Source organism: Xiphophorus hellerii, chromosome 16, assembly GCF_003331165.1.
Source record: "Xiphophorus hellerii strain 12219 chromosome 16, Xiphophorus_hellerii-4.1, whole genome shotgun sequence".
NCBI lineage: Eukaryota > Metazoa > Chordata > Actinopteri > Cyprinodontiformes > Poeciliidae > Xiphophorus > Xiphophorus hellerii.
In genome coordinates, this window is record NC_045687.1 from 899,628 (window position 1) to 914,145 (window position 14,518).

The following is a 14,518-nucleotide window of genomic DNA, read 5'->3' on the forward strand; positions in this document are numbered from 1 at the left end:
TTATTAATGCTTCATTTACGGTTCTAAATTTGATGTACAAAAAACTTACCTAAAAAACTTTTGTCCAATGGGTTAAAATGTAAATTTATGATGCATTTATGAACATAAACAGAATGTTAGATTTAAAAATTACTTTACAGCTATGAAACTGTAAACCTTTGATTTTTTTAAAATAGACTCTAAACATATGAAAAATCACTCATAAAAAATAAACTGTCAATCTCCAAATCCTGACATCCTGTTGGATGAAATACTTTGATTACTGCATGTCACTTTTCCAAAAATGTATCAGTTCATTTTAATGTATTAACACAAAAGTTTTCTAACAGATGTCTCTGCAGGACGAATGCAACTTGTTAGACAATAACTGTAAATTTTTTCCATTAAGATTTTTCTGTGTCCTAATATAAAATGAAAAAGAATATTTAATTTTTACATGTTTACTTTATTACATTTAAAGCAACATACAACAGCTATACCACACACAATCACTTCCTGAAGATAACTGCTCCACTTTTTATTTAAGTCAGGATGTGTAAAGCCACAGCGCTGTCGCCCTCTGGTGGTAGGAAACCACCTCTGCAGCAGCGTGAAGAAAATAATCCTCTTATTATTCTAAAGCCTGAAGTTATGCATCATGAGATGAAATTTTGCACAAAGTGACTTTAATTTAAAGCGAAGCAGCTTTGGTTAAGAGTATGTTGCAAACTAACTCAGGTTTTGCTGTCGTCGTGGCAACCAGTGATGACTACTCGCCGCTGTCTTTTGGCTGAAATATTAGCAAAAAAACCTCCAGTAAGTGAATTTTGCATATGTTCATAAGTTTTAATATCTGCTGCACATCTGAGCGCCTCACCTTGGCCAAGTCGCGACTTTTGGCTCTCATTTTATTGACCTGAGACTCGGCGATGTCTGCCCGCTCTCCAGCCTCCTCCAACTCATGCTGAACCTTCCTCAGTTTGCTCAGATGGCTGTTAGCTTGCTCTTCCTGTAAAACACAAATAAATCAATTAAATTCGACCTGCCGAGCGGCCGTTACCTGGCAGATGATGGAGCAAGGCGACTCACCGCCTCCTCAGCCTGCCGCTTGTAGGCTTTGACCTTCAGCTGCAGTTTGTCCACCAGTTCCTGCAGCCTCGTCACGTTCTTCCTGTCCTCCTCAGACTGGGTTTTATTGCACACAGGATGTTATGGATCGTCACAGCTTTAAAAGTAAAAACTACAGGTTCTTCTTACCTGGTATGTGAGCTCCTTGATCCTGCGCTCCAGCTTGCGAAGCGCCTTAGCAGAATCGGATCCGTGTCGTTGCTCTGCTTCCAGCTCGTTCTCCAGCTCTCTCACCTGCAGAACGAGACCAACAACCAGAGTTACTTTTACTTTAGTAACTTTTTGGAATGAATGTACTTTATGAGTATTTTCACTACATTTTACTTTTATTTGAGTAAAAGTTCTGGAATCTCTGCCCTCTGTGAGTAACTTCACTACATTTAAAAACAAGATTGTTTAACAGACACTTGCAGCTTTTGTTAAAGTTTTATTAGTTTTACATTGAAAGTAACTGATTTGGAAAAATGTTTCTTTTGCCTGATTTTATTATTTTGTAATCACGTTATCTGTATTAATTAGTTTTATCTATAAAATACCAAAATCTTTTTGGTATTTTATACCAAAAATTAACTTCCTATTTTGCTTTGTCTTTAACCTTTTATACCAAATACTTTCTTACTATTATGCGATTTATTGGACAGCTACTTTTTACTTTTACTTAAGTAAAGTTATGTTAAAGTAGAGCTACTCTCACTGGAGTACAGATTCTGGGTCCTCTATCTTCCACTGGGAGTCACATGTCGGAGATCTCAGCTGAATTATCAGACATTTCTCATATTTTGTCAGACATTTCTCATATTTTGTCAGACATTTCTCATATTTTACCCTTGCTTCCAGCTTCTGGAGTTGCTTCTTCCCTCCCTTCATGGCCAGGCTCTCGGCCTCGTCGAGGCGCTGCTGCAGGTCTTTCACCGTCGCCTCCAGGTTCTTCTTCATCCTCTCCAGGTGGCTGCTGGTGTCCTGCTCTTTCTTCAGCTCCTCCGCCATCATGGCCGCCTGAAAAACGAAGTGAAACAGCGAAACGGCAGCTGCTGCCAACAGGACGAACCAAACGGCATCCAGCTTACATCGGTGATGGCCTTCTTGGCTCTCTCTTCGGCGTTCCTGGCCGCCTGGACGCCGTCGTCCATCTCGGCCTGAATCGTGGACAGGTCGGCCTCCAGCTTCTTCCGGCTGCTCAGCAGGCTGGTGTTCTGCAGGGTCGCATAAACGCAGAAATCTAACCAGTTTCAACTCCTATATTGACATGAAGCAGTAGGGAAGCGTTTTTAAATCAGGAGGTGATGGAAAAACGATTATGGAACAGGACGATTATTTTTTCACCAGCGCACTGCAAAAACACAAAATCTCACCAAGTATTTCTAGTCTTTTTTTCTAGTGCAAATGTCTTATTACACTTGAAATAAGAAAATATCTTCTCAGCATAATATAGGAACCTGTTTTATGTAAATAATTTCTTAATATTGATGAAATAAGTGAAATAATTTGCCACTGGACCTAGTCAGTTTTCATCAGTATTACAGGATTATTGACTTAAAGGGGCAGTATCGTGTTTTCCAGGCACATAGATTCACAATTCAGTAACCATGTTACATTCAGTTATTATAAAAATGCTCTATATGTCAAATATGACTTAAAAGAAATGACTTTAAAATTGTGTCTCTGTCTCTTTAAAAACTCCTGCTCTTTCTGAAGCTCCGCCTCCAGGTGGTCATTCCAACATGGCTCCTTTATTAACCCTTTAACAACATTTTTACCAACAGAAGCAGCTCAGCAGTTCCACCAGCTGTTTGCTAATTGCTGCTGGCTAGTCTGAAGGAGCTGGGTGGAGGAGGAGCTGTGTCCTGGAGGCGGGGCTAGGTCCACCCAGACGTTTTGCACAGCTGAATGGTTGCCATGGAGATTACAGCATTTCTTAAACATGAAAGAATCAAAGCAAAACCCCAGGTTTGTTTCTGATGAGTCAATAACGTGACGGAAAGTTTAAAAAGTGGGTTTTAAGTGACGCCGCCCCTTTAACTCCAGGTCTGACGGCTGCTGTGAACCTGGGAGTGCAGCAGCTGGACTCTCTCGCTGGCGTCCAGCAGCTCCTGCTCGGCCAGCCGGCGGCTCCGCTCCGTCTGCTCCAGAGCCGAGCGGACCTCGTCCAGCTCGGCCTGCAGCAGGTGGTTCCTGCGCTCTGACACGGCCAGCTGCTCCTTCAGGTCCTCGGAGTTCCTCAGGGAGTCGTCAAGGTGCATCTGCAGCTCCTGGCACAAAGCATCAAAACATGCAGCTCTGACCGGATCAGGCATCGTTTACATTTATGTTTATTTAATATGGATGATTAGATGGATGGATGAACTCTGGTTCCTTCCAGGTTCTGACCCGTTTCCTCACCTTGATCTTTATTGGGCCATGGTTGGATGAACAGATGGTTGGATGAACAGATGGTTGGATGATCCAATGACCTCTGACCCCTCCTCACCTTGACCTGGACCTGGGTGTTCCTCAGCTGCCTCTGGGCCTCGGCCGCCAGCCGGGTGCCGTGGCTCAGCTGGACCTCCATCTCGTTCAGGTCTCCCTCCATCTTCTTCTTCAGCCTGAGCGCGTCGTTCCTGCTGCGGATCTCGGCGTCCATGTTGCTCTGCATGGCGTCCGCTGCCCGCTGGCCGTTCCTCTTCAGCTGCTCCAGCTCCTCCTCCTTCTCTGCCATCTTCCTGTCTGCCTCCGACTTTAGCTGGTTCAGCTCCAGCTGGACCCGCAGGATCTTCGACTCTTCGTGCTCCAGAGAGGCCTGCGCTTCGGAAACATTGCCGTTAGAGTTGCGTTTCCTGCCTGACCATTCCCTCCAACTCACCTCTGCTTCCTCCACGGCAGCCTGCGCCTCCATCTTCTCCTGCTCAGCCTGCTTCTTGGACTTCTCCAGCTCATGGAGCGTTTTTCCCATCTCCCCCAGCTGCTCTGCCAGATCCATTATTTCCTCTGCGATGAAAACTAAATCAGATCATCTGTCATCTGCTATAAAAGCATCAATATGATTTTAAAATATATTTTTTCCTCACGCTGCAGGTTTTTATTCTCTCGTTTGAGGGTCTCCAGCTGTTCCAGGCATTCCTCAAAGGCGTTCTTCATCTTGAAGTTCTCCGTCCCCAGAGACCGAACCTCTTTCAGGGCTGATTCCAACTCTGCTTGACCCTCCTCATGTTTCTGCTTCCACTCTGCCACCACCTGAGCGCCCACACACACACACACACACACACACCCACACACACACACACACATACAGGTATTTGTGGCACAGCCTGACTTTTTCGTCAAACAGGCCCAGAGGTGGTTTAGATGGAAGCTACACAGCCTTTCCCACTCACACACACAAACACATGTACACACGTCATCCGTACAGTTTGGAGTCACGATAACGGCTCCGCTAATAAAACTGATTTCAGATGAAAAATAATAATGTTTAAGAAAATTTGTTCATTTAAAACTCTATATTCAGATATTTTATTTCATAATTACTAATGTTTCAGTTTTACGTGTCTATCCTGTAAGGCACGTTGGCTAAACTTATTGTTTTTGAAATGTGTTGTATCACAATGGAGTATTAGGGCCAATGTAGATATATAAAAAACAAGTATAATTTTGAGAAGAAATTTAGAAATTAATTTCAGAAATTTTCCAGAAAAAAGGACATTTTTGAGACTGAAAAGTCAAAAATTTGCTCAAAGAAACATTTTCAGAATAATCTCTGAAATTTTCTTGAATAACTTGGACATTTTTGATTTTTGAAATGTCTGAGTTTTATGTTTTCCTTTCTATGGTGCTAATACATTGTTGTACTTTATAAATAAAATGAATCGGTTAATATAAACTAAAAACCCACATCAGGAGGAAATCCACAGTGAAACTATTAATCCTCACATAAGATAATAATCTGGCCTTATTAGCTACATGAAGTGCTGGAAATGTTCTCTAATGAGCCTAAGAAGTATTCTCTGGTTTTACTGTCAGATGCTCCTGCAACTGCTTCCTATCACCTGATGCACGGTGCCGGTTCCAGACCCGGTCTGCCTGCTCTCTACAAAGTATTTTATATCCATATCATCCTTCTTTCGCTATTTTTTTGATAAGTTAATCCCAGAAGTTATTGTGATAAATGATAAAATTGTGGTTTCCAGACCATTTTAAAGTGTTATGGAACTTTAATAATGCAAGAACAGATTCTCAAAGATCAATAAACTTTAAATTTTAAGGAACATTTAACACTGGAACTGGAAGATATTTTAAATATTCAAAATAAGTAAAGAAAACAACAAAAACAAAAAATAAAAATGATAAAATCTCTGTAAACCAAATTACCCTTCATAAAAAGGTTTAGTTGAGACCAAAGAACCAAACTGCAGACTTTTACCATCCAGATTTTGGTAGAAAGACAAAAAGGATAAATCATGCTAATGGTAATTATCGAGTTTAATTTATGATGTGATTAACTGATTAATTGTTTGCCTTGCTGTGTGTGATCAGACCTTGTCAAAGTTTCTCTGCTTCTTGTCCAGAGCAGCAGCAGCAGCGTTGGACCGCTCCACCTCCATCATCAGGTCCTCCACCTCGCCCTGCAGGCGCTGCTTGGTTTTCTCCAGAGAAGAGCATTTGGAGTTGACGGCCTCCACTGCTTCCTCTGCATCCTGCAGGCGCAGCGCTAAGCGTTTCCTGTGCAGAAACACCGTCAGACTCTCCTCTGGAGCTGCTGAGCTGAAGCTCTGGGACGCTGTCCTACTTGGCCTCCTCCAGCTCCTCGGTCCGCTGGATGGCGTCGCTCTCGTACTTGTTCCTCCACTGGGCGACCTCGCTGTTGGCCTTGGACAGGCAGCGGTGCAGCTCGGCCTTGGCCTCCTGCTCCTCCTCGTACTGCTCCCTCAGCAGCTCGCAGTCGTGACGCGCCGACAGCAGACTGTGAGCCAGGGCGTTCTTCGCCTGAGGACACAGAGACAAATATTATTACAACGCCACGATACAAACGAGTCAGTGTTTCTCAAACTGTGGTCCGCTGTACCCCTAGTGGTCTGCAAGGTACTGCATGTAAATGACCGTTTGTTTGCGGCGGCATTAGCTCAAAGTGCAAAGCAACAGCTAGCTTACCAAAGGATTGTGCTTAAAAAATAATAACGGATAAAACCAGATCACTCAAAAGAAAAACTGAAAATATCGCTGGAAAGAAAACGACTCCAGGATTATATGATCGGAGGAAGTTCAGTCAGACCTGCTGAGAGTTTTTATGTCGTTCAGAAGTGATTCGATTCTTTTGAACGGCTCCCTGGTCATAATACTCTGCTCACACTTCAAACGTGATTATTATTGTTATTTACTTAAAAATTAGTAAGTTAAATTAATTAAAAACAATAGATAAATACAGCTGACAGAAATGGGTGGATAATTTTATATTTAATGGTACAGAAGAGGATTTTTGTTTCTGCCAAAGCAACTCAAGTCTATTTTTCTTGTATTGTGCTTCTAAATTACAAATAACCCAAAATGTCATTAATGGACACAACAGCTGGTAGTAAAGAACAACTTATTTTTATTTCCACGTGTTTGGAAAGTTTAGAATCCAAACTGTCAGAATCTGTAAATAACTGAAAATGCTGGAGTTGTTCATGGTTTTATCGTGGCCAGTCGAAACATCGCCACCCTTCTCATTAGAGAACAACAAAAACAACAATAAAGGTGCTGAGAGACTGACATTTTTGGGTTGTATGTTTTAAGATGCTGTGTTATTATGGTGCAATCTGAAGTTACATAAATGTGTTAATGATCCTGAGTCTGAAACAGTTTGAGTCGCTTGCCTTCCCCTCTTCCTCATGAAGTCTCTTCAGCTCCTCGATCTGCTGAACGAAGCCTTGCTTTGCTCTGGTCAGCTGGGACATCAACGATTCCTTTTCCTCCAGCTGGCGACACATCTCACCTGGTGGGCAAAACCAATCAGTATCTGAGATTATCTGACGGGATTAACCAAGTCTCACCATGCTCTGTCGTCAGCCGAGCTTTCTGGCTCGACAGATCGTTGATGAGCCTCAGATTTTCCTCCTCTTTGCTTTTTGCTTCATTCAGTTGATCTTCCAGTGAATGGCACATTTTCTCCAGATTAATCTGTTTGGAAAACAGGGAAAGTTATTTTCTGAGTAAAGTTAAACTTTACTCTAGTTATTTTGACTTTGATCTTGTAATATTATTATTTTATTCTCGCTGTTTTTTTATCTTTATTTTTTATCGTTGCCTTAATTCTTGGAAATTTCTGAGTTTGGAAATGTTGTCATTACAATTATAAAAGAAATCTTCAAGAAATTTCCAAGTAGTTTTTGAGTTTTTTCTAGCAAATTTATGATATTATTGTTATTAGTTTTTTCTAGCAAATTTTCAACTTTTGCAGCTCAGAAATTTCCTTTTTGTCCTAATAAATTCCTGACATTAATCTAAAAATATTTTTGGTGGAAACTTGCTCCTTCTTTTCTATCTAGTGCCGTCGTTCTTTGTAAACCGCTCACACAGAAACCTCGCTGTCGTCAGGTAGAATTAGGAAAATGAATAATCAGAAGTCAAATTTCAGCAGAACATTGTGGTAGGTGTTAAGGTTGACCTCTGACCTTTGCTTTGGCCAGAGTCTCCATGTTGCTGGACAGGTCGTCCACCTCCAGCCGCAGCTCGCTCTTCTCCTTCTCCAGTTTCTGCCGGACTCTCTGGACGTTGTCCAGCTGGTCTCCCATCTCGGCCACGCTGTCCGCATGCTTCTTCCGCAGCGCGGCGGCCGTGGCTTCGTGCTGCAGCGAACACTCCTCCAGATCGCGCCGCAGCTTGATGAACTCGGCCTCTCGCTTCTTGCTGGTCTCCAGCTGAGCGGCGGTGGCGCCGGCGGCCTCCTCCAGCCTCTCGGCCGTCTCCTCCAGCTCCCTCGACAGATCTGACCGCTGCTTCTCCACTTTGGCTCGAGCCGAGCGCTCGGCCTCCATCTCCTCCTCCAGCTCCTCAATACGAGCCTTTTTGGAAAAATGTTTCAGACTCTCAGTTTACGAACTGAAGGATGAAACTAACCTAATGTTTTCAAAAGACTTCATGTAGGAATTCTGTTGTTATTTACAGCTTTCTCATCCAAAGCAGCGTCTCATTTAGCCTCAGTGTTTTGCTGTGAACACTAAGGAGGGACGAAGGCTCGGCTCTTCCTCTTCCTCACCTGCAGCTCTTTTATTTTCTTCTGCAGCTGACCGTTGACTCCTTGCTCATCTTCTATCTTCGTCTGCAGCTGTGATAACTCAAAGTCTTTTCTGTAAAATGAACCAATTTTCACAGTTTTAACATATAACCACATTTTACTTTGACTTTACTCTCTGCTAGATTAAATTTCATCTAAATGCAACTTTTACTTTTTCATCTTCTCGTCCAGCTGCTGCTTTTCGTTCTCCAGATCCATGATGGATTCCTGAGCGAGTTTCAGATCTGCCTCCAGCTTCCGCTTGGCTCTCTCCAGATCCATTCGGACCTTCTTCTCTTGCTCCAGAGAACCTTCCAGCTACATTTTAAGGTGGATTAAAACCTTCCAGATAAATTTTAAGGTGGATTAAAACCTCTGTGACCTTTGCTGCGGTCGGAGGTACTCACATCGTCTACTTGTTGCTCCAGCTTGGTTTTGGCTTTGGTCAGAGAATTGACTTTATCCTCCTCGGACTGCAGATCGTCCAGCGCTTGCTGATGGACTTCCTGCAGGGCTCTCTTCTCTTTGGACAGCTTGGACATGTTTTCGTCTTGACTCTGGAGTTCCTCAGTCAGATTTTTCACCTGAAGTCGAGGATCAGAGGGACAGCGTCATCGTTTTCCTGCAGGATTTGATCCAGCTCAGGTTTTTGCACCAACCTTGTTTTCCATGGCGTGTTTCTCCTTCTCCACCTTGGCCAGGGTCAGCTCCAGGTCGTCCATGTCCCTCTTCAGCTCGGCGCACTCGTCCTCCAGTTTCCTCTTCTTGACCGTCAGCTCGGCGTTGACCTCCTCCTCGTCCTCCAGCCTCTCCGTCGCCTCCTTCAGTTTGGCTTCCAGCTGGATTTTGCTTTTGATGAGACCTTCACATCGCTCCTCTGCGTCCAGCAGGTTGTCAGCTTCCTGAAACACAGTTTGTGACTCAGAAGCAGAAAAAATAACAATGACAGACTATTAGGGCCATAACAAGAAAAAAATATATTATGAGGAAAGTCATAACGTTAAGAAAATAAAGTCAAAACAATACAAAATTAAAGTCATAATATTGCAAATTTATTCTCTGAATTTTATGACTTTATTCTCGTACAATTTTGTTCTCGGAATAGTCTAAGTTTATTCTCATAATAAAATCATTTTTCGAAAAAAAAAAGTCAAAATAATACAAGAATAAAGTCAGAATTTTATGACTTTATTCTCGTAATAAAGTCGTATTCTTGAATAAAGTTGAGAATGGGACTTTATTCTCAACCTTTTTTTAATTTACTCTCATCCTTTTATTTTGAAAGGTTCTTATCGTGGCCCTGGCGTGGTGGACTCACCGCCTGGACCTGAAGCAGAAGATCGTTCTTCTCTTGCACCACTGACACCATTTTCTCCTCCAGCTCCTTCCTGCGGCTCTCCGATCGGCACAGATCCTCCTTCAGTTTGGTGAAGTCGATTTTCATCTGCGCCATCTCCTTCTCGGCCTCGGCGCTTTTCAGAAGAGGCTTCAGCTTGAAGTACAGCTTCATCCAGGGCCAGTGCTTAACGTTCATGAAGGAGCGCAGGTTGTACTGCAGCGTGTAGATGGCCTCCCTGTTACAGGAAAACGTCTGCTTCAGACATTTTAAACGAACAATCCTGAATAATATTTAAATATAGAATAACTAATGAGGTTCAAATCAACACATTTGTAATTACTTTTTAAATCTCAATTTAAAATTTTGATTTAAAGGTAACTTAATATCTTAAGAGGACTCACATCTGTCAGTTTCTTCCTGTATTTTAGTTAAATCTTTACACTGGACGTTATTTTATTGACTTTTGTCAATAAAAAAACCAAAGAAACTTTTGTTGATAGTATCAACAAAAGTTTAAAATATACATGTGAGAACAGTAGATATATAGTTAGCTAACCATATTTACAGTGTAAACTTGTGGAGCTAATTTGTTAGCAGAAAATATAAAGCATTAATAAATAAACTGTTAATTTTTATCTAGAGTCTTGAAATCAACACAATGAAGTTAGTTGTAGCTGCATGCTAACCTCCAGTTTTTGTGCTAAGCTAAGCTAACTAACGACTAAAAGCTAGCAGCTTGACATTAGCCTGCTTGTACTACAGATAACAAGCTAAACTAAGTATTTTAACTTTGTGTGTTTAGGAATGTCTATATTCTTTACATGTGTTTACTAAAGAACATCGGTTTCATATTTTTAATTAAAGCAGACAAGCAAACCTGTAATTAGGTAGTTATAAGATCAAATGATTGTAAACACACAGACCATATTTAGAAATATATTTAGGGGAATTTTAACACATAATTCTCATTTGTTTAAAATAGATAGCTGAGTTTCTCTTTTTCAAAGAAATCTAAATAAATTGTATTAAACCTAAGATATGAAAACTGAAGATACTTAGCTTTATCATTTAATTACATAGGCTATTTTTGAAATTAGCTTTACAAATTAAAGGTATAACCATTTTATTCTTTTATTATTAAATGATAATAATCCTTGGTGTTTGTCTCATTGTTGTGTTGCTTCCTGTGTGAACATATTGTGTGTTTAGGTGTTTACTTCCTGGCCATCATCTTCTGATACTCCATCCGTACGAGGAACCGGCGGCACAGAGCCTGGACGGACATCACCACGTGCGCCAAACGCTCGTCTCTCATCTCCTCCAAGGCGCCCAGCAGCCCGGCTTTGAAGAACACCTGGACTCACCAGCATCATGTCTGGTTGCTTAGTTACAGGGTTACAGTGTTTTTATTCTTACACAGGTGGAAACACAAACCTTGGTGTGTCCAAACTTGTACTGAGTGTGATCCACATCGATGGAGCTCAGCAGCTTCTCTGCAGCCTTTCTGTTATCCATGAACTGACCTTCAGGTACGGCGCTGGGATTAAGGATCCTGTACCTGGAGGAGGAGGAGCAGCAGGAGGAAGAGGAGGAGGAAGAGGAGGAGGAAGAGGAGGAAGAGGAGGAGGAGGAAGAGGAGGAGGAGAAGGAGGAAGAGAAGCAGGAGGAAGAGGAGGAAGAGGAGAAGGAGGAAGAGGAGGAGGAAAAGGAGGAGAAGGAGGAAGAGGAGCAGGACGAGGAGGAGGAAGAGGAGGAGGAGAAGGAGGAAGAGGAAAAGGAGGAGAAGGAGGAAGAGGAGCAGGACGAGGAAGAGGAGCAGGAGGAGGAGGAGGAGGAAGAGGAGCAGGAGGAGGAGGAGGAAGAGGAGGAGAAGGAGGAAGAGGAGTTTTCTGTATGTGTGAGAGTTGACCTTGATAAATGTTTAGATGTAACTGTTAACTTGCCTCTGTTTGAAATCTCCGTACAGGATCCTGCTTGGGAATCCTTTCCTGCAGATGCGAATACCTTCCAGGACGCCGTTGCAGCGCAGCTGGTGAATAACCATCTGGTTCTCCATCTCACCTGATTTTACACAAACAATCATTTCCTGACTTCCTACTGTGAAGAAACTATTATCATCCACTTTATTTACATTGCATCTTAAGTCACTATATGGTATATTTACAAAGTCTTTAATTAACTGAATTTAATTTTTGCTCCACAAAAGTCCTGAATGTACTCAAACGACCAGTTGTGTCAAAATGTATCAATAAACTGTTAACATGAATATAAATGTTTCTACATTCGCTGAGTTCTTCTCAAAGTTAAATAACATTTAACTTTTTTCCTCATTGAGGCAATTTGGTAGAATAAAAACTGCTTTGATTTGATTGATAAAATAATATTTAGGCCCATAACTGTTTTCTGTTTATGTCTGTCCACAGTCTATAGGGCCACATAAAGAGCTGCGGCGGGCCGGATTTGGCCCCTGAGCCTTTAGTTTAACACATGTGACACAGACAGATTAAGATTAGATTTCATTCATTCCAGTCACAGTGATATTATAATGTGGTCAAAATCAATTTAAAGTGCAAATTAATCAGAAGTAATCTATTAAAGGAACCATGTTTCAGTAATGGCTCCTAAAGTTGCACATGGTGACAGTGGGGAGGAACAGCAGGAAGCAACCTGCAGCAGATCACCTGGCGTTTTGGTTTCATTTGGTATCAAGCAGCGCACAAAGTGGGGATGAGTGGTTCTCAGGTTGGTCATGAGCTTCCCCAGGTTCTCCTGTTGGGAGACGCGAGTTAAAACTGAAAACTGATTTAAGTTCCAGATTTAATTTTCATTTTAAGTTTCATGCTGGTGTGAAGAGCCGGATCGGTCGGGAACGTCGCTACCCTGAACAGAGCGGACACAGTTTGGAAAGACGCTCCTTTCTTCTTGGATCCCTTCTTGGATCCGGCGGCCGAATCTGCAATGATGACAAATATCAAAATAACTGTTGATATTCCAAGAATTATTTTATAAAATATACTAAAGCACGGTTATAATAGCTCTGGGTTTAGTTTTATTTTGTTGACTTTTCTTTGACTAACTTAGTTAGTTTTAAGATTATATTTGCTAGTTTTTATCAGTTTAATATGGTTTAGTTTTTATTATTGTAGCAGTTTTAGTTTTTTCATCCTCTGGTTATTTCTGGTGCAGAATTCAAAAAGAGTCAAAATAATAATAAATTTTCAAAAATAAGTCTGATTATTGTTGAACAGCCAACTGCTGTAATTTGCCAACAGCTGATGGAAACTGGTTGTGTGTGAGGAAAAATAAATAAACTTCACTTTAAATACATTAAATAGATTCATAAACACTAAAATGAAGGATATTATATTTATAATTTCCAGTATGTTTCATGTTTTTTGTCTTTTTGTGGTTTAGAATAAGAAAAGTGCCGTAAAATGAAGGATATTGTGTCTGTATGTCTTGAACACACGCTACAGTTCCAGTCAGTTTTTAGCCAGAGAATAAAGTTTTTACTCTCTCAGTTAGTGTAAGTGTTTCCTCTGTGTTACGTTGTGAGCTGTAGTGAAGTATAATATCCGTGGCATGAGGAGTTTAAATGAATGAGTGATGGACTTCGTGCCTTCGGCTCCAGAGAAGCTGGCGTACAGCATTGCCAGGGTCTTGTTGGAGGACTTCTGGTAGAGCTGGACCACGGACTCGTTGAGCGGGTCTTTGTTCTTCTCCAGCCAGCCGCTGATGTTGTAGTCCACGTTCCCGGCGTAGTGCACCAGCGTGAAGTGGGCCTCCGGCTTCCCTTTCACCGCTTTGGGCTTCAGGAAGCAGCTGTTCTTGCCCAGATGTTGGTCGTACAGTTTGTTCTTGAAGGAAGCGTCGGATGATTTGGGGAACATGCACTCCTCTTCCAGGATGGAGAAGATTCCCATCGGCTTGGAAACAAAAGCTCCCCATCAGCATCACGATCAAGCCGTTTAGAGGAGCGGCTGTGATTGGCTGTTACCTTCTCAATGAGCTCAATGCAGGCTGCCAGGTCCATCCCAAAGTCGATGAACTCCCATTCAATGCCCTCCTTTTTATACTCCTCCTGCTCCAGCACAAACATGTGGTGGTTGAAGAACTGCTGCAGCTTTTCGTTGGTGAAATTTATGCACAGCTGCTCCATGCTGTTGTACTGAACACAGAGAATAAAGATTATATTTACATTAATTAACATTCCTGGAAACATACGAACAGATCCGGAGAAGCTACATCAAAGATCTCGAAGCCAGCGATGTCGAGGACGCCGATGAAATGCTGTCTGGACTGCTTGGTGTCGAGCTGCTGGTTGATGCGCAGAACCATCCACAGAAACATTTTCTCATACACCGACTTGGCCAGAGCGCCGATGGAGTTATAGACCTGCAGGGGATGAGACGGGCTCACTTCACGTTTCATAACATAAAAAGCTTGATTATGATAAATGATTAAAAAATGATGAACTGCTGAGAATTAAATTACAGCAGAGATAAAAAAATTCTGGTTTAGATATTATCAGCATGAATGTTACTTTAATGTTGGACAGTCGTTTTTAGGCAAACTGATAATAAAACATACAACTTGTCCATCTTAAGAGTAGAAACTTTATTTTTACAAAATTGAGGAAGTTATTTTGAATGTTGCCGTTTCCATTTTTTAATGCAATGCTTTAAAAAAATGCTTGATAAAAACTCGGTTACCGTAGCAACGTTCGGACTGAGGTTAATTTCCTGGTCTTAGTGATGATGTCAGCAGACTTCCTTATATGAGCTCTTTGAGGTGCAGCCAATCAGGGCCCAGGAAACAACAGTGGTGCTCTGGGATTGGCTGCTTTG

The 14,518-nt window shown here is 41.8% G+C and overlaps 1 protein-coding gene across 2 annotated transcripts in view; it reads right to left on the reverse strand.

Moving 5' to 3' along the window:
- Positions 1-14,518, reverse strand: part of LOC116734844 (myosin-4-like) — a 20,306-nt gene continuing 5,788 nt past the window's right edge. The window contains exons 12-39 of one of the 2 annotated variants that reach the window (XM_032586365.1): positions 13,917-14,066; positions 13,669-13,839; positions 13,291-13,597; positions 12,551-12,624; positions 12,353-12,440; positions 11,615-11,732; positions 11,106-11,229; positions 10,889-11,025; positions 9,651-9,906; positions 8,992-9,234; positions 8,740-8,916; positions 8,505-8,650; positions 8,315-8,405; positions 7,731-8,120; positions 7,110-7,236; positions 6,933-7,051; positions 5,867-6,063; positions 5,616-5,799; positions 4,152-4,317; positions 3,947-4,071; positions 3,575-3,883; positions 3,153-3,356; positions 2,175-2,300; positions 1,933-2,103; positions 1,237-1,341; positions 1,069-1,164; positions 857-988; positions 1-769 (exon numbers count right to left, since the gene is read on the reverse strand). In XM_032586365.1, the coding sequence (XP_032442256.1) occupies positions 749-769; positions 857-988; positions 1,069-1,164; positions 1,237-1,341; positions 1,933-2,103; positions 2,175-2,300; positions 3,153-3,356; positions 3,575-3,883; positions 3,947-4,071; positions 4,152-4,317; positions 5,616-5,799; positions 5,867-6,063; positions 6,933-7,051; positions 7,110-7,236; positions 7,731-8,120; positions 8,315-8,405; positions 8,505-8,650; positions 8,740-8,916; positions 8,992-9,234; positions 9,651-9,906; positions 10,889-11,025; positions 11,106-11,229; positions 11,615-11,732; positions 12,353-12,440; positions 12,551-12,624; positions 13,291-13,597; positions 13,669-13,839; positions 13,917-14,066 (4,554 nt within the window). In that variant the 3' untranslated portion in view covers positions 1-748. Of the gene's footprint in view, positions 770-856; positions 989-1,068; positions 1,165-1,236; positions 1,342-1,932; positions 2,104-2,174; positions 2,301-3,152; positions 3,357-3,486; positions 3,884-3,946; positions 4,072-4,151; positions 4,318-5,615; positions 5,800-5,866; positions 6,064-6,932; positions 7,052-7,109; positions 7,237-7,730; positions 8,121-8,314; positions 8,406-8,504; positions 8,651-8,739; positions 8,917-8,991; positions 9,235-9,650; positions 9,907-10,888; positions 11,026-11,105; positions 11,230-11,614; positions 11,733-12,352; positions 12,441-12,550; positions 12,625-13,290; positions 13,598-13,668; positions 13,840-13,916; positions 14,067-14,518 lie in introns of those variants that run through there. The other variant, XM_032586366.1, reaches the window with a different exon arrangement.